Source organism: Carcharodon carcharias, chromosome 3 (genome assembly GCF_017639515.1).
Source record: "Carcharodon carcharias isolate sCarCar2 chromosome 3, sCarCar2.pri, whole genome shotgun sequence".
In the NCBI taxonomy this organism is placed as follows: Eukaryota; Metazoa; Chordata; class Chondrichthyes; order Lamniformes; family Lamnidae; genus Carcharodon; species Carcharodon carcharias.
In genome coordinates, this window is record NC_054469.1 from 2,769,341 (window position 1) to 2,791,582 (window position 22,242).

The 22,242-nt window shown below is 45.7% G+C and overlaps 1 protein-coding gene across 1 annotated transcript in view; it reads left to right on the forward strand.

The window, feature by feature from the left end:
* The window catches only part of LOC121275744 (zona pellucida sperm-binding protein 4-like), a 19,754-nt gene extending 11,639 nt beyond the window's left edge, over window positions 1-8,115 (forward strand). Inside the window, exons 6-9 of the mRNA XM_041183338.1 lie at window positions 3,941-4,088; window positions 4,237-4,309; window positions 5,037-5,150; window positions 8,060-8,115. Of these exons, the coding sequence (XP_041039272.1) occupies window positions 3,941-4,088; window positions 4,237-4,309; window positions 5,037-5,150; window positions 8,060-8,115 (391 nt within the window). The remainder of the gene's footprint in view (window positions 1-3,940; window positions 4,089-4,236; window positions 4,310-5,036; window positions 5,151-8,059) is intronic.
* Window positions 8,116-22,242: the final 14,127 nt, after the last annotated feature.

Here is a 22,242-nt window from a genome sequence, read left to right on the forward strand (position 1 = left end):
TGTCTGTCTGTCTGTCTGTGTCTGTCTGTCTGTCTGTGTCTGTCTGTCTGTGTCTGTCTGTCTGTGTCTGTCTGTCTGTTTCTGTCTGTGTCTGTCTGTCTGTCTGTGTCTGTCTGTCTGTGTCTGTCTGTCTGTGTCTGTCTGTGTCTGTCTGTGTCTGTCTGTCTGTCTGTGTCTGTCTGTCTGTGTCTGTCTGTGTCTGTCTGTGTCTGTCTGTCTGTGTCTGTCTGTCTGTGTCTGTCTGTCTGTCTGTGTCTGTCTGTGTCTGTCTGTCTGTGTCTGTGTCTGTCTGTGTCTGTCTGTCTGTGTCTGTCTGTCTGTGTCTGTCTGTCTGTCTGTCTGTGTCTGTCTGTGTCTGTCTGTGTCTGTCTGTGTCTGTCTGTCTGTGTCTGTCTGTCTGTGTCTGTCTGTCTGTGTCTGTCTGTCTGTCTGTCTGTCTGTCTGTCTGTGTCTGTCTGTCTGTCTGTGTCTGTCTGTCTGTCTGTGTCTGTCTGTGTCTGTCTGTCTGTCTGTGTCTGTCTGTCTGTCTGTGTCTGTCTGTCTGTCTGTCTGTCTGTGTCTGTCTGTCTGTGTCTGTCTGTCTGTGTCTGTCTGTCTGTCTGTGTCTGTCTGTCTGTCTGTCTGTGTCTGTCTGTCTGTCTGTGTCTGTCTGTCTGTCTGTGTCTGTCTGTCTGTATCTGTCTGTCTGTCTGTGTCTGTCTGTCTGTGTCTGTCTGTCTGTCTGTGTCTGTCTGTCTGTGTCTGTCTGTCTGTCTGTGTCTGTCTGTCTGTCTGTGTCTGTCTGTCTGTGTCTGTCTGTCTGTCTGTGTCTGTCTGTCTGTCTGTGTCTGTCTGTCTGTGTCTGTCTGTCTGTGTCTGTCTGTCTGTGTCTGTCTGTGTCTGTCTGTGTCTGTCTGTGTCTGTCTGTGTCTGTCTGTCTGTGTCTGTCTGTCTGTGTCTGTCTGTCTGTGTCTGTCTGTCTGTCTGTCTGTCTGTCTGTCTGTCTGTGTCTGTCTGTCTGTCTGTGTCTGTCTGTCTGTCTGTGTCTGTCTGTGTCTGTCTGTCTGTCTGTGTCTGTCTGTCTGTCTGTGTCTGTCTGTCTGTCTGTCTGTGTCTGTCTGTCTGTCTGTGTCTGTCTGTCTGTGTCTGTCTGTCTGTGTCTGTCTGTCTGTGTCTGTCTGTCTGTCTGTGTCTGTCTGTCTGTGTCTGTCTGTCTGTGTCTGTCTGTCTGTCTGTGTCTGTCTGTGTCTGTCTGTCTGTCTGTGTCTGTCTGTCTGTCTGTGTCTGTCTGTCTGTGTCTGTCTGTCTGTGTCTGTCTGTCTGTCTGTGTCTGTCTGTCTGTCTGTGTCTGTCTGTCTGTCTGTGTCTGTCTGTCTGTGTCTGTCTGTGTCTGTCTGTCTGTCTGTCTGTGTCTGTCTGTGTCTGTCTGTCTGTCTGTCTGTGTCTGTCTGTCTGTCTGTCTGTGTCTGTCTGTCTGTGTCTGTCTGTCTGTGTCTGTCTGTCTGTCTGTGTCTGTCTGTCTGTGTCTGTCTGTGTCTGTCTGTCTGTCTGTCTGTGTCTGTCTGTCTGTCTGTGTCTGTCTGTGTCTGTCTGTGTCTGTCTGTGTCTGTCTGTCTGTGTCTGTCTGTGTCTGTCTGTCTGTGTCTGTCTGTGTCTGTCTGTCTGTCTGTGTCTGTCTGTGTCTGTCTGTCTGTCTGTCTGTGTCTGTCTGTCTGTCTGTGTCTGTCTGTCTGTCTGTGTCTGTCTGTCTGTGTCTGTCTGTCTGTGTCTGTCTGTGTCTGTCTGTCTGTCTGTCTGTCTGTGTCTGTCTGTCTGTCTGTGTCTGTCTGTCTGTGTCTGTCTGTCTGTGTCTGTCTGTCTGTTTCTGTCTGTGTCTGTCTGTCTGTCTGTGTCTGTCTGTCTGTGTCTGTCTGTCTGTGTCTGTCTGTGTCTGTCTGTGTCTGTCTGTCTGTCTGTGTCTGTCTGTCTGTGTCTGTCTGTGTCTGTCTGTGTCTGTCTGTCTGTGTCTGTCTGTCTGTCTGTCTGTGTCTGTCTGTGTCTGTCTGTCTGTGTCTGTGTCTGTCTGTGTCTGTCTGTCTGTGTCTGTCTGTCTGTGTCTGTCTGTCTGTCTGTCTGTGTCTGTCTGTGTCTGTCTGTGTCTGTCTGTCTGTGTCTGTCTGTCTGTGTCTGTCTGTCTGTGTCTGTCTGTCTGTGTCTGTCTGTCTGTCTGTGTCTGTCTGTCTGTCTGTGTCTGTCTGTGTCTGTCTGTCTGTGTCTGTCTGTCTGTCTGTGTCTGTCTGTCTGTCTGTCTGTCTGTGTCTGTCTGTCTGTGTCTGTCTGTCTGTGTCTGTCTGTCTGTGTCTGTCTGTCTGTCTGTGTCTGTCTGTCTGTCTGTGTCTGTCTGTCTGTGTCTGTCTGTCTGTGTCTGTCTGTCTGTCTGTCTGTGTCTGTCTGTGTCTGTCTGTCTGTCTGTGTCTGTCTGTCTGTGTCTGTCTGTCTGTCTGTGTCTGTCTGTCTGTGTCTGTCTGTCTGTGTCTGTCTGTCTGTGTCTGTCTGTCTGTCTGTGTCTGTCTGTCTGTGTCTGTCTGTCTGTGTCTGTCTGTCTGTGTCTGTCTGTCTGTGTCTGTCTGTCTGTCTGTGTCTGTCTGTCTGTCTGTGTCTGTCTGTCTGTGTCTGTCTGTGTCTGTCTGTCTGTCTGTCTGTCTGTGTCTGTCTGTGTCTGTCTGTCTGTCTGTCTGTGTCTGTCTGTCTGTCTGTCTGTGTCTGTCTGTCTGTGTCTGTCTGTCTGTGTCTGTCTGTCTGTGTCTGTCTGTCTGTGTCTGTCTGTGTCTGTCTGTCTGTCTGTCTGTCTGTCTGTGTCTGTCTGTCTGTCTGTGTCTGTCTGTGTCTGTCTGTGTCTGTCTGTGTCTGTCTGTCTGTGTCTGTCTGTGTCTGTCTGTCTGTGTCTGTCTGTGTCTGTCTGTCTGTCTGTGTCTGTCTGTCTGTGTCTGTCTGTCTGTGTCTGTCTGTCTGTCTGTCTGTGTCTGTCTGTCTGTCTGTGTCTGTCTGTCTGTCTGTGTCTGTCTGTCTGTGTCTGTCTGTCTGTGTCTGTCTGTGTCTGTCTGTGTCTGTCTGTCTGTCTGTCTGTCTGTGTCTGTCTGTCTGTCTGTGTCTGTCTGTCTGTGTCTGTCTGTCTGTGTCTGTCTGTCTGTTTCTGTCTGTGTCTGTCTGTCTGTCTGTGTCTGTCTGTCTGTGTCTGTCTGTCTGTGTCTGTCTGTGTCTGTCTGTCTGTCTGTGTCTGTCTGTCTGTGTCTGTCTGTGTCTGTCTGTGTCTGTCTGTCTGTGTCTGTCTGTCTGTGTCTGTCTGTGTCTGTCTGTCTGTCTGTGTCTGTCTGTGTCTGTCTGTCTGTGTCTGTCTGTCTGTGTCTGTCTGTGTCTGTCTGTCTGTGTCTGTCTGTCTGTGTCTGTCTGTCTGTGTCTGTCTGTCTGTGTCTGTCTGTCTGTCTGTGTCTGTCTGTCTGTCTGTGTCTGTCTGTCTGTCTGTCTGTCTGTCTGTCTGTCTGTCTGTCTGTCTGTGTCTGTCTGTCTGTCTGTCTGTGTCTGTCTGTCTGTGTCTGTCTGTCTGTGTCTGTCTGTCTGTCTGTGTCTGTCTGTCTGTGTCTGTCTGTCTGTCTGTGTCTGTCTGTCTGTGTCTGTCTGTCTGTGTCTGTCTGTGTCTGTCTGTCTGTGTCTGTCTGTCTGTCTGTGTCTGTCTGTCTGTGTCTGTCTGTCTGTGTCTGTCTGTCTGTGTCTGTCTGTCTGTCTGTCTGTCTGTGTCTGTCTGTGTCTGTCTGTGTCTGTCTGTCTGTGTCTGTCTGTGTCTGTCTGTCTGTCTGTCTGTGTCTGTCTGTCTGTGTCTGTCTGTGTCTGTCTGTCTGTCTGTCTGTCTGTCTGTCTGTGTCTGTCTGTCTGTCTGTGTCTGTCTGTCTGTCTGTGTCTGTCTGTCTGTCTGTCTGTGTCGCAGGTGTCCCTTTGCTGGTGACAACTACAAAAGCCGCCTGGTCCCGGTAGACGCTGCTTCCCATTTGCGGTTCCCAACTCATCACCATCGCTTTGTAGTGAGCACTTTCACTTTCTGGGAGCGAGTTTGGGCCCGGCCTCTAAGCGGGGAGGTGAGCTTACTTCAGTGTTAGTGTGTCGGGGCCTTGGTTCAATTTGTTCCCGGGCTGTTGCTGAGAGTCACCCTGTGAATGGAGAAGCATCAATCTCCTGACTGGGAGCTGTGGGACTGACCATGCTGCACTCTCTCTCTCTTTGCAGGTCTACTTCCACTGCAGGGCTGAGGTGTGTCACCCTTCCATCCGAGAGAACTGCACAGCTCCCTGCAGCCCCAGTAAGTACCTGGGATCGGACTAGAAACTGAAGCCTGATGGTGAGGGTCCCATCTGGACACTGGCTTCCCTCAACAAGGGCTCCAGTTGCTCCCAGGAATCGTGTGGTGAATCTGGAGACTCTGAATTGTTGTGGGAAGTGCCCCCAGTTCCATTTGGTGCAGTTTGACATTGGGATAATTGTGGGGTGTTGGGTGTGAGTACATGTTCCAGCAGGAAGTTAGTTATCAGGAAGCCTGAGCAGTACTTTGGTTCATTGTTTCCTAATGTGGATAGTGAAGCAGCCTAACTGAGCTTGCTGAAGTCTCCATCTGTTGCTTCAGGTACACTCCACTCCCAATTTCCTGGTTGGTAAGAGATCCCATCTTTGGCATTGGGAACACTGACCCAGTGTCCAATTGTCAGCTTCCTTAGTGGGAATTCCAGCTGGAAGGGGAATGGATAACCCCTTTCCAGGCAGCTGGGACATGGAAGTCCTGTGGAATATTTGGGTAAAGCAGATGGTGAAATTGGTTCTCACCAGGGGAGCAGTTATTTATTGCAGTGGCAGTAACAGGAAATGTTACTCAGTTCAAGTGAGTCCTTCCTCCAGAATATGCAGAGAAACAATATTTGAGCACAGGCTGATTTCCCATCCCTGTCTGGTACCCATTTTCTGAAGGTTTATTGTCCATTGGCTTGAATGTTGTGGCTTCAGAAGCTTGAACCTTTCTCTTTCTCTTCCCCCAGAGAGACAAAGAAATGTTGATGATCAGTCTGGAGCCTTGGTGACTGCTGAGGGCTCCATCATTTTCCTGGAAGATGAGGAGAGATTGGCTGTTGGGATGGAACAGGAAGAGAAAGGTAAAGGAGGAATCTCTTCCTGTGTCTAGTGATGGAGTAACTGGTGACCCTCTAACCCTGGCTTTCTCTGTCTCCTCAGATGCTGCTGTGGATTCCCCCTCCCATGTTGTTCCTGGATTAGCTGTTGGGGTAGCACTGCTCTCTGTGACCCTATTGGTTGGGACTTTTGCTGTGTGGAAAATGGATGTGACTGACAGGCTGGGCACTGAGTGCAGCTCGATCGAACTGTAGTTCTTTGGGAATAAACTCTCTACGTACCATCTTCCAGTTTGTTTTTAGTCAATTCAGTGACTTTCTTCTTTTGGGTACATTTTGTTTTTCCATCCATCCCTGGATGCACAGGGGAATGCCTCTTGGCCCATTCAGGCTCCTCTGCCTTTCAATTAAACCATGGCTCATTTACCTCAATACCCCTGACATGCTCTTCCTCATGTACCTTGATGATAAATCTTGAAATCTCTAGATTGTGGGTTTTGACATTCTCAATCACCTGATCTTCCACAGTTCTCTGGGGTAGAGAACATCTCCTCCATCCTGGTCTTCAGTAACCTGCCCTTTATTCTCAGACTCCTGCCAAGGGGACTGATTCACCAGCCAGGGGGAAATCTCCAAGCTGTGTAAAATAAAAATGAAGCACTGGCTGCTGGAAATATGAAGCAGGTTGTTAACTGTTTCTTTCCTCTGCAGCCTGAGCTGAGATTTTCCAACACTTCATTTGTGTTCCTACCCACATCTAGCCTGTCAGTGTAGTATTGTGGTTTCAATGAGATCACTTTTTAGAACTCTTACAGAACAGATCCAGTATCCTCAATCTCTCCTCATGATACTTTCCCACCATCATGGATTAGTGTGAACCTCTGCTCCCTTTGTGGCAGTAATATTTTTCTTTGCATATAAGCTGAAGGGACTAAACTGCATTAGCTGTCATATGTTTTTAACTACCTGGACTCTTTATCTGACCTGGATTCAGGGAGTTCTCTGATCTTGGCTTCATGCTGGGAGTGAAAAAGTTTTCATTCAAAGGATGTGGGCTTTGGCTGGACTGCTATTTATAGCCCATCCCTAATTGCCCTTGAAGGTGGTCATGTACTGCTGCAGTCCATTTGGTGTAGGTACACCCACAGTGCTGTTAGGGAGTTCCCAGATTTTGACCCAGCAACAAAAAGAACAGTCATGTATTTCCAAGTCGATGGTGAGTGACTTGAAGGAGAACTTCTAGATGTTTGTTCCCATTTACTTTCTGACCTTCTCTTCTGGATGGTAGTGGTTGTTGGTTTGAAGTTGCTATCAATGGACCTTGTTGAATTTCTGCAGTGGATCTTGTAGATGGTGCACACTGCTGCTACTGAGCCTATGGTGGAGGGAGTGCATGGTTGTGGTGCCAATCAAGTGGGCTGTTTTATCCTGATGGTGTCAAGCTTGTGTTATGGGAGCTGCACTCATCCAGGCAGTGGAGAGAATTCATCACACTCCTGATTTGTTCCTTGTGGACAAGCTTTGGGAGTCAGGAGTAGAGTTACTTGCTGCAGGATTCCTAGCCTCCTATCTGTTGTAGCCAGAGTATTTATACGGCTGGTACAGTTCTCTTCCTGGTCAATGATAACCCCCCAGGATGTTGATAGTGGAATTCAGTGATGGTGATGCCACTGAATGTCAGGGGGTGATGGTTGGATTCTGTTGATGGAGATGGTCATTGCCTGACACTAGTATGGTGTGTTTATTTTAGTTGTCAACCCAGCCTGGACATTGTCCAGGTCTTGCTGCATTTGGATATGGACTGCTTCAGTATGTGAGGAGTATGAATGGTGCTGACCATTGTGCAATCATCAGCCAACAATTCCACTTCATACCTTTTATGGTGGAAGGACAGTCATTGAAGCAACTGAAGATGGTTGGGCCAAGGACGTTACCAGAGGAACTCCTGCAATGATGTCTGAGCTGAAACGACTGACCTCCATTAACCACAAGCCTCTTCATTGTGTTAGGTATGGCTTCAACCAGCAGTTTCTCTGATTCCCATTGATTGAAGTTCTGTTCAGGCTGCATGATGCCACACTGTCAAACATGTCAAAGGCAATCACCTTTGGACTCTCCTTGGGAGTTCAGCTCTTTTTGTCCATGTTTGAACCAATGTTTTGAGGTCATGAGTCAAGTGGCCCTGGCCAAACAGGGCATCAGTGAGCAGGTTATTGCTAAGCAAGTGCCACAGTTTATGATCCCTTCATCACCTTAGTGATGGTTAAGAGGAGGCTGGGTTGGATTTGTTGCACTGTGTACAGGACATATGTGGGCAATTTTCCACATAGCCAGGTAGATGTTGGTGTTGTAGCTGTACTAGGACAGCTTGGCTAGTGGTACAGCAAGTTCTGGAGTGGGAAAATGAGGAGCAAAATGTGCATGATTTGTGGTGGTATATAATTAGCTTATTTTACATTGTGAGTTCAAATTTCCCAACCTTAATTGGGATAGACAGTGTTAAGGGCTTGGATGGAGTGGATTTCTTAATGTGTACAGGAGCAGCGGGGGTGGGGGGGGGGGTGGTGTTCAAAAAGGAAATGGGGGAGGGTTCAGGCTCAACATGTTCCCTTGAGTGAGGATGGAGTAACAAGCTCAGGGAACCATGGATGACCAGAGATATTCAGAGTACAATGAGAAGGAAGAAGCTTTTAGCAGGTCAAAGGAGCAAATCAGCAGAGGCTTTAGTGGAGTACAGAAAGTGCAGGGTGGAGCTTAAAGCAATTCAGAGCAGAGGGGGGATATGAGAGCTCTGGCTGGTAAAAGGAGGTGAAAATCCCATGATATTGCATAAGTATATCAATGGGAAGAGATGACCAAGGGGGCAATCTATGGGTGGAGCCAGAGGACAGTGGCAGTGTTGAATTAATACTTCACATCTGTCTTCACCCAAGAGAATGAGGATGAAGGCATGGAACATGACAAGAGACTGAGGTTCTTGAGCAACTGATATAAGGAGTGACAAGGTACTGGATGTGTTGGCAGGCTTAAGTGGACAAATCTCCAGGTCTGGATGATTTGTGTCCCAGACTGCTGAGGGAGGCAAGCGAGGAGATTGTAGGGACTCTGACCCAAATTTTTAATTCCTCTCTGGCCATGGGGGAGGTGCCAGAGGACTAGAACAGCTAAAGAGGTTCTGCTATTTGAGAAGGGTTACATAGAAACTAGGAGGAGGCCATTTGGCCCTTCAAGCCTGCCCTGCCATTCATTATGATCATAGCTGATCATCCAACTCAATAGCCTGCTCCTGTTTTCTCCCCATACACTTTGATCCCTTTCGCCAAGAGCTAAATCTAACTCCTTGAAAGCATTCAATGTTTTGGTCTCCACTATTTTGTGGTAATGAATTCCACAGGCTCGCCAATCTCTGGGTGAAGATATTTCTCCTCATCTCAGTCCTAAATGGTCCACCCCATATCAATGTGTCCCCTGGTTCTAGACTCCCCACCATCAGGAACATCCTTCCTGCATCTACCCTATTAGAATTTTATAGGTTTCTGAGGTTTCCCCCTCATTATTAACTCCAGATGGATTCAATCTCCTAATGTAAGTCCTGCCATCCCAGGAATCAGTCAGGTAAACCTTCATTGCACTCTCCTTTATAGCAAGTAAAATGTTCCTCAGATAAGGAGACCAAAACTGCACACAATATTCCAGGTGTGGTCTCACCAAGGCCCTGTACAATTGCAGCATGACATCCCTGTTCCTGTACTCGAATCCTCTGGCTATGAAGGCCAACATATCATTTACCTTCTTTACCACCTGCTGCACCTGCAAGCTTACCTTCAGCGACTGGTGTACAAGGACACCCAGGTCTCATTGCACATTCACCTCTCAACATATAGCCATTCAGATAATCTGCCTGTTTTTGCTTCTAAAATGGATAACCTCACATTTATCCACATTATACTGCATCTGCCATGCATTTGCCCACTCACTCAGCTTGTCCAAATCACACTGAAGCATCTCTGCAACCTCCTCACAACTCACCCTCCCACCCAGCTTTGTCACCTGCACATTTGGTGATATTACATTTAATTCACACATCTAAATCATTCATATATTGTGAATAACTGGGGTCCCAGCACCAATCCCTGTGATGTCCCACTAGTCACTGCCTGCCATTTGGAAAAAGACCTAACTATTCCAACTTTGTTTCCTGTCTGCCAACCAGTTTTCTATCCATCGCAAAATACTACCCCCAATGCCATGTGCTTTAATTTTGCACACCAATCTCTTGTGGGTCTTTGTCAAAAGCCTTTTGAAAGTTCAAGTTAACCATATCCACTGGCTTCCCCCTCATCAGCTCCATTAGTTACACCTTCAAAATTCTAGTAGATTTGTCAAGCATGATTTCCCTTTAATAAATCCATACTGACTGTCACCATTTTCCACATGCTCAGCTATTAAATCTTTATAATGGACTCTAGAATTTTCCCCACTACTGATGTCGGTCTTTAATCCCCTATTTTCTGTCTGCCTCACTTTTTAAATAGTGCTACCCTCCAATTTGTAGGAACCTTTCTAGATTCTATAGAAGCTCGGAAGATGACCACCAATACATCCACTATTTCTAGGGCCACTTAAGTACTCTGGGATGTAGATTATCAGGTCCTGGAGATTTATCAGCCTTCAATCCCATCAATTTCCCCAAAAACCATTTCCCTACCATTGCTGATTTCTGTCAGGTCCTCCCTCTCTCTGTTTCCAAACATTTCTGGTATGTTAGTGTCCTCCTTTGTGAAGGCAGAACCAAAGTATGTATTTAGTTGGGTTGTGTAGAGAAGCCAGGGAACTACAGGCCAGTGAGTCTCATGTCAGTGGTAGGGAAACTATTGGAGAAAGATTCTCTCCTTCAGAATTATCTCCACTTGAGGCAAGGTTTGATCAGGGATATACAGCATAGCTTTGTCAAAGGGAATTCATGCCTAACAAATATGATTGGGTTTTTTGAGGTGACCAGGTGTGTAGATGAGGGTAGTGCAGTTGATGTAGTTTATTTGGATATCAGCAAAGCCTTTGACAAGGTCCCACATGGGAGACTTATAAAGAAGGCAAATGCACATGGGATACAGGGTTAACTGATAAGGTGGTGTCAAAATTGGCTTAGTTGTAGGATGCAGAGGGTGATGACAGAAGGATGCTTTACTGACTGGAAGCCAGTGTCCAGTGGCGTACCACAGGGATCTGTGCTGGGTCCCCTAATTTACCATTTATATAAACTACAGATGACTGGGGGGTAGGATTAATAAATTTGCAGATGAGACAAAGATTGGCCAGGTGCTTAATAGAGGTTGTCCTGGGCTACAGGAAGATCTAGATGGGGTGGTCAATGGGCAGATGGAATTTAACCCTGAAAAGTGAGGTGATACACTTTGAATACATCATTGTTAAATTACTTCTTCCAATGAACAGCATGACATTAGGAGTTCTGAGGAACAAAGGGACCTTGGTGTGTGTCCATAGATCTCTGAAGGCAGAGGGGCATGTTAGTGGGGTGGTGAAAAAGACGTGAGACACTTGCCTTTATCAGTCAAGGAATAGATTACAAAAGTAGGGAGGTCATGTTGGAATTGTATAGAACCTTGGTGAGGCCACAGCTGGAGTACTGTGTGCAGTTCTAGTCACCACATTATAGGAAGAATGCCATTACATTGGAGGGAGTGCAGAGGAGGTTCACCAGGATGTGGCCTGGGATGAAACCTTGAAGTTACGAAGAGAGGTTGGATAGACTTGGGTTGTTTTTGTTGGAATAAAGACTGAGGGGTGAACTGATCAAGCTGTACAAGATTGAGGGGCATAGACAGTGGACAGGGAGCAGCTGTTCCCCTTAGTTGAAGGATCAGTCTAAGGGGACATAGTGAGTGGTAGGTGTTTTTGAGGGGGATGTGAGGAAGAACATTTTTATCCAGAGGGTGGTGTCTGGAATGTACTGCCTGGGATGGTGGAAACAGGTTGCCTCACATCCTTTAAGTACCTGGATGAGCACTTGGCACATCATAACATTTAAGGCTGTGGGCCAAATGCTGCTAAATGGAATAAAGTACGTGGGTCAGGTGTTTTTCTCATGTTGGTACAGACGCTGGCTGAAAGGCCTCTTCCACACAGATTGAAGGCTGCAGTGCTATTGCTGGGATATTCAGGGCCCCTAGCATTGGCACTATCCAGTACCTTCAGCTGTTTCTTGATCTCATGAGGAGTGAATTGAATTGGCTGAAGACTGACATCTATGCTGGGGACCTTTACAGGCTGAGATAGATCATATTTCTCATGGAGCTATTAATGCAGATTATTAGAAAATATCTTCCTTTTGAAATGGTGGTTTAGTCAGTGGGTGTGTTAATTAGATTAAGGCCAGCTGGTCTAGGTGCTCAATGTACTTGTTGAGATGGATGAGGTAGAGTGCATTTCTATTTTCTTTGAATTGAGCATTCAAGGAGTGAAATCTGGCAGCAAACTAGCAGAGACCAAGCAATGTTTATATTACTAAAAATTATGACAATTTAAATGCCTTTCATTGTATCAGATATGCTAGTATAACAGTATTTGGGACAGGGGCATGTAACATCAAAGCCTTTAAACCTACCACTTCCTGCAAAGGAAGCAAAAGAAACCAAAGATGCCAATGCTTTCCCTGCCTGCTTAAGTGTAGGGGTTCCTGTTGCCTTAACTTCAATTCCCAGACTAATCTTCATTATAACTAGCAGCCATGTGTATCTATTGAACTTAACACTAATTTACACTTTAAACACAATCCCTTGAACTGTTGGTCTAATTCCTGGATTTAGAACTACATGTGAAATATAACTCTTACGTTATTACAGTTGGTTGAAGTTCCTTCCCCTCTGGGATTTTTGAGTAACTCAACTTTATCTGCTGCATCATTAAACACTCATTTCTTCCAGGTGAAGATTGGAGCAAATGCTTGAGCAGATTGTGTTTTTTTGCATTGGCATTCTGAGTGCCTCCATCCTTGAGGATGTGGATATTTTTGGAATTGCCTCCAGTGAGTTGTTTCATTACACCCACCATTCACAAGTGGATGTGGCAGGACTGCAGAGCTTAGATCTGATCTGTTGGTCATGGGATCACTTTCACATGCTGCTTATGCTATTTGGCACACTAGTCCTGTTATAGAGTCACCAGGTTGACAGCTATTAATTATGCCTTTTGCTGCTCCTGGCATCACCACCTACACACTGTTGAACAAAGGTTGATCCCCTGGCTTGATGGTAAGAGTGGGGATTAGGCCAGGCTGAGGTTAGACTAGAGAACAAATTCTTATTTTGATGGCCCACAGTCTCATGGATGCCCAGTCTAGAATTGTTAAATGTGTACAAAATCTAACCCATTTAGTACAATGGTATTGCCACATCAGTCAGTGAAGGTGGGATTTTGTCTTTTCTGTGCTAGTGCAGTGGTCACTCTTACTGTCAGGACAGATGCATCTGCAGCAGGTTGGTGAGATTGAGGGAGGTGTTTATTTTCCCCCTCCCCTCTGGTTAGTATCCTCACCACCTGCTGCAGACCCAGTGTAGCAGCTATTGCTTGTGGTTTGGTCAGAGGTGGTACTACCAAGCCCCTAAAAGGCCCTCCACCCAGTTCATTTTTGCAGCCTTGTCACCCTCAGTATTTCAAGTGGTACTCAACAGGGAGCGTGGCTTTAAGCAGCTGAGCAAGCGGCAGTGTGGTTCTCATGTTTGGCCTGATGCCATGAGAATTCATGGGTTGCAGAGTCAATGTTGGGGACTCACAGGGCAGGTCCCTTCAAACTGCATAGCACTACACTGCCACATCTGGGCCTGTTTTGCTGCTGGGAAAGGATGGAACCCAGGGATGGTGATGTGTGGGACACTTTCTGTAAGCTGATTCCCTGAGGATGATTGTCTGGCAGTTGCTTAATTACATCTTATCTATTCCACTAGAGAGAGCATTGGAAGTGGTAAGAGCACAGGATAACATCCATGTTGCATGGCACTAACTGTGCTAAAGGGGGAAAGATTTCAAACATATCAAGCAACTCAAGACTGGGTATTCATCAGGCGCAGTTGTAATTGTACTCTGCTGCAATCAAACCTCTGCCTGGCATATAAGACCATAAGACATAGGATCAGAAATTAGGCCATTCGGCCCATCAAGTCTGCTCCACCGTTCAATCATGGCTGATAAGTTTCTCAACCCCATTCTCCTGCCTTCTCCCCGTAACCTTTGATCCCCTTACCAATCAAGAACCTATCTATCTCGCTCTTAAGTACACTCAATGACTTGGCCTCCACAGCCTTCTGTGGCAATGAATTCTATAAATTCACCACTCTCTGGCTAAAGAAGTTTCTCCTCATCTCTGTTCTAAAAGGTCTTCCCTTTACTCTGAGGCTGTGCCCTCGGTCTCTAGTCTCTCCTACTAATGGAAACATCTTCCCCACGTCCACTCTCTCCAGGCCTTTCAGTATTCTGTAAGTTTCAATCAGATCCCCCCTCATCATTATAAACTCCGACTATAGACCCAGAGTCCTTAAACGTTCCTACTAAAACCTAGCCAAATATCCCACTACCATTGCCAACAAGCCTTCAGATCAACCCAAGTTCAAAGTGCAGGAGGCCATAACTAAAAATCAGATGTCAAAAGTGAAACCACACTACAGGACTACTTGCATTTTAAGCAGCAAGAGCTGGAGAGAGCAAAGTGACTTCCACAAACAAACCACAACAGATCTAAAGTCTGCAGTCCTGCCACATCCAATCATTAATTGTCCAACACCATTCAACTCACTGGAGGCTGAAAAATTAACTATCCTCAATGATGGAGCCCAGGACATCATTGCAAAAGATAAGGCTGAAGCATTTGCTACAATCTTCAGGCAGAAAGGCTGAGTGGATGATCCATTTGAGCCTCCTCCAGAGGCCCATGTTAGATAACAGTCTTCAGCCAATTCCATTCTCTCCAAGCAATATCAAAAACAGCTCAAGACACTGGACACTGCAAAAGCTTTGGGCCCTGATAATATTCCAGCAACAGAACTGAAGACTTGTGTTCCAGAATGAGCTGTGCCCCCAGCCAAGCTGTTCCAGTACAGCCACAACACTGGCAGCTATCCAGTGATGTGGAAAATTGCTCAGGTAAACCCAATACACAAAGTAGGACAAGTCCAACCTAACCAAATACCACTCTTGATCATCAGTCAAATAATGGAAGGGGTCAATAGTACTGGCAAGCAGCATTTGTTTAGCAAAAACCTGCTCCCTGAAGCCCAGTTTGAGTTCCCTCAGGGACACTCAGCTCCTGCCCTCATTACAGCCTTGGTTCAAATATGGACAGAGCTGAACTCCTGAGGTGAGAGTGACTGTCCTTGCCATCAAGGCAACATTTGACCGTGTGTTATCAAGGAGCCCTAGTAAAACTGGGAATCAGGGGAAACTCTCCACTGGAGAGAGTCAAACCTAGAACAAAAGGAAGATAGTTGTGGTTGATGGAAGTCAATCATCTCAGCTCCAGGACCTCACTGCACGAGTTCCTCAGGGTAGAATCTGCACCCCAACCACCTGCAGCTGCTTCAACAATGACCTTCCATCCATCATAAGGTCAGAAATGGGGATGTTCAGCCCCATTCACAATGACTCAGGCCCTGAAGCAGTCCATGTCCAAATGCAGCAAGACATAGGCAACATCCAGGCTTGGACTGACAAGGGCCATTGACACCACACATGTCAGGCAATGACTCTCTCCAACAAGAGAGAATCCAACCATCAACACTTGACATTCAATAGCATTACCATTGCTGAATCCCCCCCACTATGAACTTGCTGGAGGTTACCATTGACCAGAAACTGAACTGGACTAGACATATAAATGCTGTAGCTACAAGGGCATGTCAGAGGCTTGGAACCATAATGGGTAACCAACCTCCTAACTTAAAGCCTGTCTGCTCTACAAGGCAAATGGCAGGAGTGTGCAGAGTACTCTCCTCTTGCCTGGATGGGTACAGCTCCCACAATGCTCAAAGCTTGACATGGTCCAGGACAAAGCAGTCTGTGATTGGCACCACATCCACAAACATTCACTCCCTGCACCACCGATGCACAGTAGCAGCAGTGTGTACCATCTACAAGATGCGCTGTAGGAATTCACCAAGGCTCCTGAGACAGTACTTTCCAAACCCACGACCACTACCATCTAGAAAGACAAATGCAGCAGATAGAGGGGAACACCACCACCTGGAAGTTCCCCTTCAAGTCACTCACCATCCTGACTTGGAAATATCATTCTTCCTTCACTCAGATAATATCCTGGAACTCCTGCCCTAACAGCACTGTGGGTGTACCTACAGCACTGCAGTGATTCAAGGCAGCTCACCTTCAATAGCAATAGGGATGGGCAGTAAATGCTGGCCCAGCCAGAGAAGCCCACATCCCATGAATGAATAAAAACTGAAGCATAACCTCCCTCCTTTCATCCCGTACCCCTCACAATAAATGATAACATTGTTAGCTTCCTAATTATGTGCAACCTGCATACTAACCTTTGATTTGTGTACTCATACAGATCCCTGAATCTGAGCTCTGCAATCTCACCATTTAGATAAGCTTCCTTTTTATTTTTCTTGCTGAAATGAATGTCACATTTCTCCACATTAGACTCCACTTGCCAGATCTTTGCCCACTCACTTAACCAATATGTCCCTTTTTAGCATCCTTCTATCCCCTTCATTGTTTATTCTCCTACCTGTGTTGTCAACAACATTAGCAACCATTCCTTAAGCCTCTTCAGTCATTTATATCATTACTAAGTTGAGGTTCCAGCACTGATCCCTGTGGCTCACCGCTCATCACATCCTGTCAACCAGAAATGACCCATTTATGCCAACTCCACTTCCTTTTAGCTAGCCAGCCTGTTTATGCTGATATATTACCTTATCTCAGGGGCACAATAAAGAGCCCATTGTGTTAGAGGTAATAGAGCATGGATAGAGGACTGGCTAAGTAATAGAAAATGGAGAGTTGTTATAATAGGGGCATTTTCAGAATGGCAACCTGGAAGCTGTGGAGTGCCACAGGGATCAGTGCTGGGGCTACAATTACTTACAAGATATATCAATGACTTGAATGAGGGAAGTGAATGTACTCTCACACAAGTTGTGGGTGACAAATAGGTTGGAAGGCAAGGATAACAAGGAGCTGACAGAGGGATATAGACAGGTTAAACAAATGGGCAAAAACTTGGCAGATGGAATGATGTGGGAAAATGTGCAGTTATGCGTTTTGGCAGGAAGAGGAGCTGAATATTCTTTAAATGGAGAAAGACCCCCAAGTCTGTGCTGCAGCCTTTGTGCATGAATTCCACAAAGCTAGGATACAAGCTCAAAGGGTAATAGGGAGGGCACATTGAATGTTGGCCTTTATTTCAAAGGGAATGGAGTATAAAAATAGGAAAGCCTTGCTAAAATAAAGGCACTAATTAGACCACACCTACAATACTGAACAGTTTTGGTCCCCTTATCTAAGGAATGATATACTAGCATTGGAGGCAGTCCAGAGAAGGTTCACTAGGTTGATCCTGGGTATTGAAGGCTTATCTTATGGAGAGGTTGGGCCTGTAGTCATTGGAGTTGAGAATGAGGTGACCTTATTGAAACATACAAGATTTGGAAGGGGCTTTATTGTAGTTGTTTTCCCTTATGGGAGTTTTGAGGACCAGACAGCATAATATCAGTAAGGTGTCACCCATTTATGGGAGGTGAGAAATTTCTTCTGAGGGTAGTCAATCTGTGGAATTCTTTACCAGAGGGCTGAAGAGGCTGGGCTGATGACTGTATTTGAGGCAGTGATAAACAGATTTTTAAAATCAGGAAGGGAATCAAGGGTTATGGGCAAAGGCAGGAAAGTGGAGTTGAGCATCAGATTAGCCATGATCTCATTGGATGGCAGAAGAGACTCGATGGGTCTAGTGGCCTCTGTCTGCTCCTGCTTATGGAGTTGAGCTTTTTGCTGCTAGAGAACAGTAAGCACAGGAACAGGCCCTTCAGCCCTCCAAGACTGCACCAATCATATTGCCTGTCAAACAAACATTTTGCACTTCCGGGATCCATATCCTTCTATTCCCATCCTATTAATGAATTTGTCAAGCTGCCTCTTAAACACCACTATCGTACCTGCTTCCACCACCTCCTCTGGTAGTGAATTCCAGACAATCACTACCCTCTGCATAAAAAACTTGCCCTGCACATCTCAAGTTTTCTCCTCACCTTAAATCTATGACCCTAGTAATTGACTCCTCCACCCTGGGAAAAAGCATCTATCTACTCTGTCCATGTCACTCAATTTTGTAAACTTCTATCAAGTTGCCCCTCAATCTCCATCGCTCTAGTGAGAACAGTTTCTCCAACCTCTCCTCATAGCTAATAACCTCCAGACCAGGCAGCATCCTGGTAAACCTCCTCTGCACCCTCTCCAACACCTCCATATCCTTCTGGTAATGTGGCGACCAGAACTGCACGCAATATTCCAAGTGTGGTCTAACCAAGCTTCTATACAGCTGCAGTATGACTTCCCAGCTTTTATACTCAATACCCCTGCCAATGAAGGCAAGCATGACTACCTTATCCACCTGCGTTGCCACTTTATGTGACCTGTGGACCTGTACACCCAGATCCCTCTGCCCATCAATGCACTTAAGGGTTCTGCCATTTACTGTGTAATTCTTGCCTGTATTAGAGCTTGCATTACCTCCAGATTAAACTCCATCTGCCATTTCTCCACCCAAGTCTCCAACCGATCTATATCCCATTGTATCATTTGACAATCCTCTTCAGATATGCAACTCCTCGAACCTTAGTGTCGTCTGCAAACTTACTAATTAGCCCAGTTACATTTTCCTCAATCATTTACATATACTACAAACCGCAAAGGTCCCAGCACTGATCCCTGTAGAACACCACTAGTCACAGCTCTCCATTCAGAAAAGCACCCTTCCACTGCTACTTTCTGTCTATGACCAAGCCAATTCTGTATCTATCTTGCCAGCTCAGCTGATCCCTTGCAAGGTAACCTTCTGTACCAGTCTGCCATGAGGGACCTTGTCAAAAGCCTTACTGAAATCCATGTATATAACATCCACTGCCCTTCCATCGATCATCTTTGTCACTTCCTCAAAACTTGATCAAGTTAGTGAGACACTACCTCCCCTTCACAAAACCATGCTGCCTCTCACTAATACACCCATTTGATTCCAAAAAGGTAGTAAATCCTGTCACGAAGAATCTTCTCCAATAATTTCCCTACCACTGACATAAGGCTCACCGACCTGTAATTTCCTGGATTATCCCTGCTACCCTTAAACAATGAAATAACATTGGCCATTCTCCTGTCCTCTGGGACCTCACCCGTAGCCAGTGAGGATACAAAGATTTCTTTCAAGGCCCCAGCATTCTCCTTCCTTGCCTCCCTCAGTACTCTGGGGTAGATCCCATCTGGACCTGTTGCCTCATCCACCTTAATATTCTTCAAGACGCCTAACACCTCTTTTTTGATCTCAACATGATCCATGCTATCTACACACTCTTCACTAGACAAATTGACCGCTAAGTCCTTCTCTTTGGTGAATAATGATAAGTACTCATTTAGTATCTCTCCCATTTTTTCTGGCTCCACACAGATTCCCACCTCTGTCCCTGAGTGGGCCTACCTTTCCCTAGCTACCCTCTTGCTTTTTACATATGTATAAAAGGCCTTGGGATTTTCCATAATCCTGGTTGCCAGTGACTTTTCATGAGCCTATTAGCCCTCCTGACTCCTTGTTTAAGCTTCTTCCTACTTTCTTTATTTTCTCCACGGGCTTCATCTGTTCCCAGCCTTCTAGCCCTTGCCAATGCTTCCCTTTTCTTTGACTAATCTCAATATCCTTTGTTATCCTAAGGTTTCTGAAACTTGCCATGCTTATCCTTCATCCTAGCAGGAACATGCTGGTCCTGAATTCTTATCAACTGACATTTGAAATCCCCCCCACATGTCAGTTGTTGATTTGCCCTCAAACATCCGCCTCCAGTCTAGATTCCTCAGTTCCTGCCTAATATTGTTATAATTAGCCTTCCCCGATTTAAGCACCTTAACCCGAGGACTTCTGTTACCCTTATCCACCAGTACCTTGAAACTTACTGAATTATGGTCATTTTTGCCAATATGCTCCCCTACTGAAACTTTGCCAACTGGCCGGGTTCATTCCCTAATACCAGGTCCAGTATTGCCCCTTCCCTAGTTGGACTGTCTACATATTGTCTCAGGAAGCCCTCCTGGATGCACCTTACAAATTCTGCACCATCCAAACCCCTAGCACTAAGTGATTCCCAGTCAATATAGGGAAAGTTAAAATCACCCACCACAACAACCCTATTGCTTTTACATCTTTCCAAAATCTGCCTACATAACTGTTCCTCAATCTCCCAACAGCAAATGGGAGGCCTATAGTAAACCCCCAACATTGTGACTGCACCCTTCCTATTCCGGAGCTCTACCCATATTGCTAATACCTTAAATTTCCAGAAGGCATTTGATAAAATGTTATAAAGTGCAGTACATCTACCAATTCCCCATTACCTGCAACACTTGACTCCTTGAAAATAACTCCAATCAATTTGTTGGACAGGGTTTCCCTTTCACAAAACCATGTTGACTCTGCCTGATAGCCTCAACTCTGTCCCGGCTATAACATCTTCCCTATCAGATGTTAGGCTAACTGGATTGTAATTACTTGCTCCATCTCCCTCCCTTTGAAAGAAGGGATAATTGTTTTCCAATCTAATCTTCTCAGAAGGTTTGAAAATTAAAAACCAGTGGACCAACCATCTCACTGGCCACTTCTTTCAAGGCCTCAGTGAAGTCCAGACAGACCTGGGGATCTGTCAGCCCACACAACCAACAATTTGCTCAACCATTTCCCTGGTGGTTGTAATTGAGTTCCTCCCTCCCATTTCTTGATTTACAGGATTATAGCTTGTGTCCTCTTGAGGACTGAAACAAAATATCTGTTAATTCATCAGCCATCTCCCTACTGTCCATTATCAATCCTCCAGATATGGGACCAATACACAGTTAACTCTTATTTAAATAGTTATAGAAGCTCTATCTTTTTATTACTAACTGGCTTTCTCTTATGCTAATCATTCCCTCAATCTTTGTCACCTATTCTTTCCAATATTCTGAGCTCCCACCTGTCTGTGTAATTAGATGCTTAACTTGTGATTCACGAACCAGGAACCCCAGATCCCTCTGCAGAAACCTGTCAGACAATCCCTCCCCATTTATCTCTAATCTGGTTCCTCTTAACTAACCAATGCTCTTTTTATAAAAGCTAATTATGGGATGTGGACATGACTGGATAGGCCTGCATTTATTGCCCACCCCTAATTACCCCTTGTTCACACAGCATTGCAGAATCAAGCACATTGCTGTTGTCTGCAGTCACACGTAGGCCAAACCAGCTAAGGATGGCAGATTGCCCTCAAGCTCCTGGATACAAGTCTAGCCTGTGTAACCCTCAAGACAACCCTCCCATCTGAGCATTTGGTCTAGTAAAACCTTCTGAAGCACTCAAGGTTGACAATTGCTCATTGAGCACCCTTCTGGTGGAAAGATCTACCCAAGTCAACTCATTCCTCACATCTGCATCACTGCATTGTGTTCATTGGAAAGCTGAAATCTGAATCTAAGAAGTTATTTGGATTGAACTGAATTACTCTAAACCCCTGTATAATCTCCAATGATAACCTCTGGTGCTTCTCATGGATGAAGAAGCTCCCCTTTGCAGTACAATCTGATCCAAAACCTGTGCCCAATTAGTTTAGACAGACTGCCCTTGCAATCCCTGAACTGTATGCTGAACAATTTCTAGTCTGGAAACCAAGTTCCTCATGATTGGTTCTTCCAATACCACAGCCACCAGCCTCCTGATCAATCTCTGCACCTACTGATCAAAGGGGTTTTAGATGTTGGTGATAATATTGCAGTTATGATCTCCAGATGAGGCTACCACTGGTGAAGCCTGATCCCATGCTGGGACTCAGCTTGATAGACTGTAGCTTTTGTTTAGATACTTGTAGAAGGGTTACTGAACAATAACAGGAGTCAGCTGATGATTAACAAAAGCATAAAAAGATTTAACATGAAATACACTACAATGCTCCTTCACCTACAGCTATACCTTCAGATTCACTAGGTAACAAAAGCTCTTATTCTCCAATGTAGAGAGAACATAGTCCACAGAAACCATTAGGGGAACCTGTGGTCAGACAAAGCACACAAACCAAGTGAAAGAAGCCACCTGAGAAGCTGTGGATCTTGCATCAATTCCCTCAGACACTTGTCTAAGTGAGCCATCCATCTTCACACAAGGGTTTTCCAATCTCTACACCCTCACCTTAGAATCTTCTCTCAAACTCTGACTCACACCTTCCCTTAAGGGTCACTTCCAGGGTTTCAAACTCTCCCTCTGATGCTGCTCTCCCATGGGTCACCACATGTATTCAAGCTTTTCTGCTCACGCTGACTCTGCCGTCAACAGTACACCACAGCTCCATATGCAGACAGCAATTCGTTACAGATCTTCAGGCTTCAAGCTGTCTATTTGCAACTGGAATTTAGGCCCTTGCTGTTAAAACAGGAGCTTCTCCCAGGTTCATGTCCTTAGACCTGGAGGTACTGGGACTCTGGTCCACTCACCTGGAGTTTTGGAGAGTTTTAGCCTCTGCCCCTTCTAGGTTGCTTCTGCTTGGCAGCCATCTTCAAACTGGCCTCACTGCTCTTTGTTTCTGTGTGGCTAGGACCTGACTTGACCTGTTGCTAGGCAGCAGCCCAGTTCTCTACTCATGTTCACCTGTCTTAGGCTTGTAAAAAAACAGGTTACAGGCAAAGTGCCTGTATTTCTAAATACTTTGCTGAAATCCAAATTAAACATTAAAGCTAAAACTCATTCCTAATGCCCACAAATGCCAATATAATTTAGGAAAGAGTTCTACCAACAATAGATATGGTGACCTGCTCTGAGCTGAATTTGATGTAATGAGCTCACCCCTACTTCACCCCCTGCTGG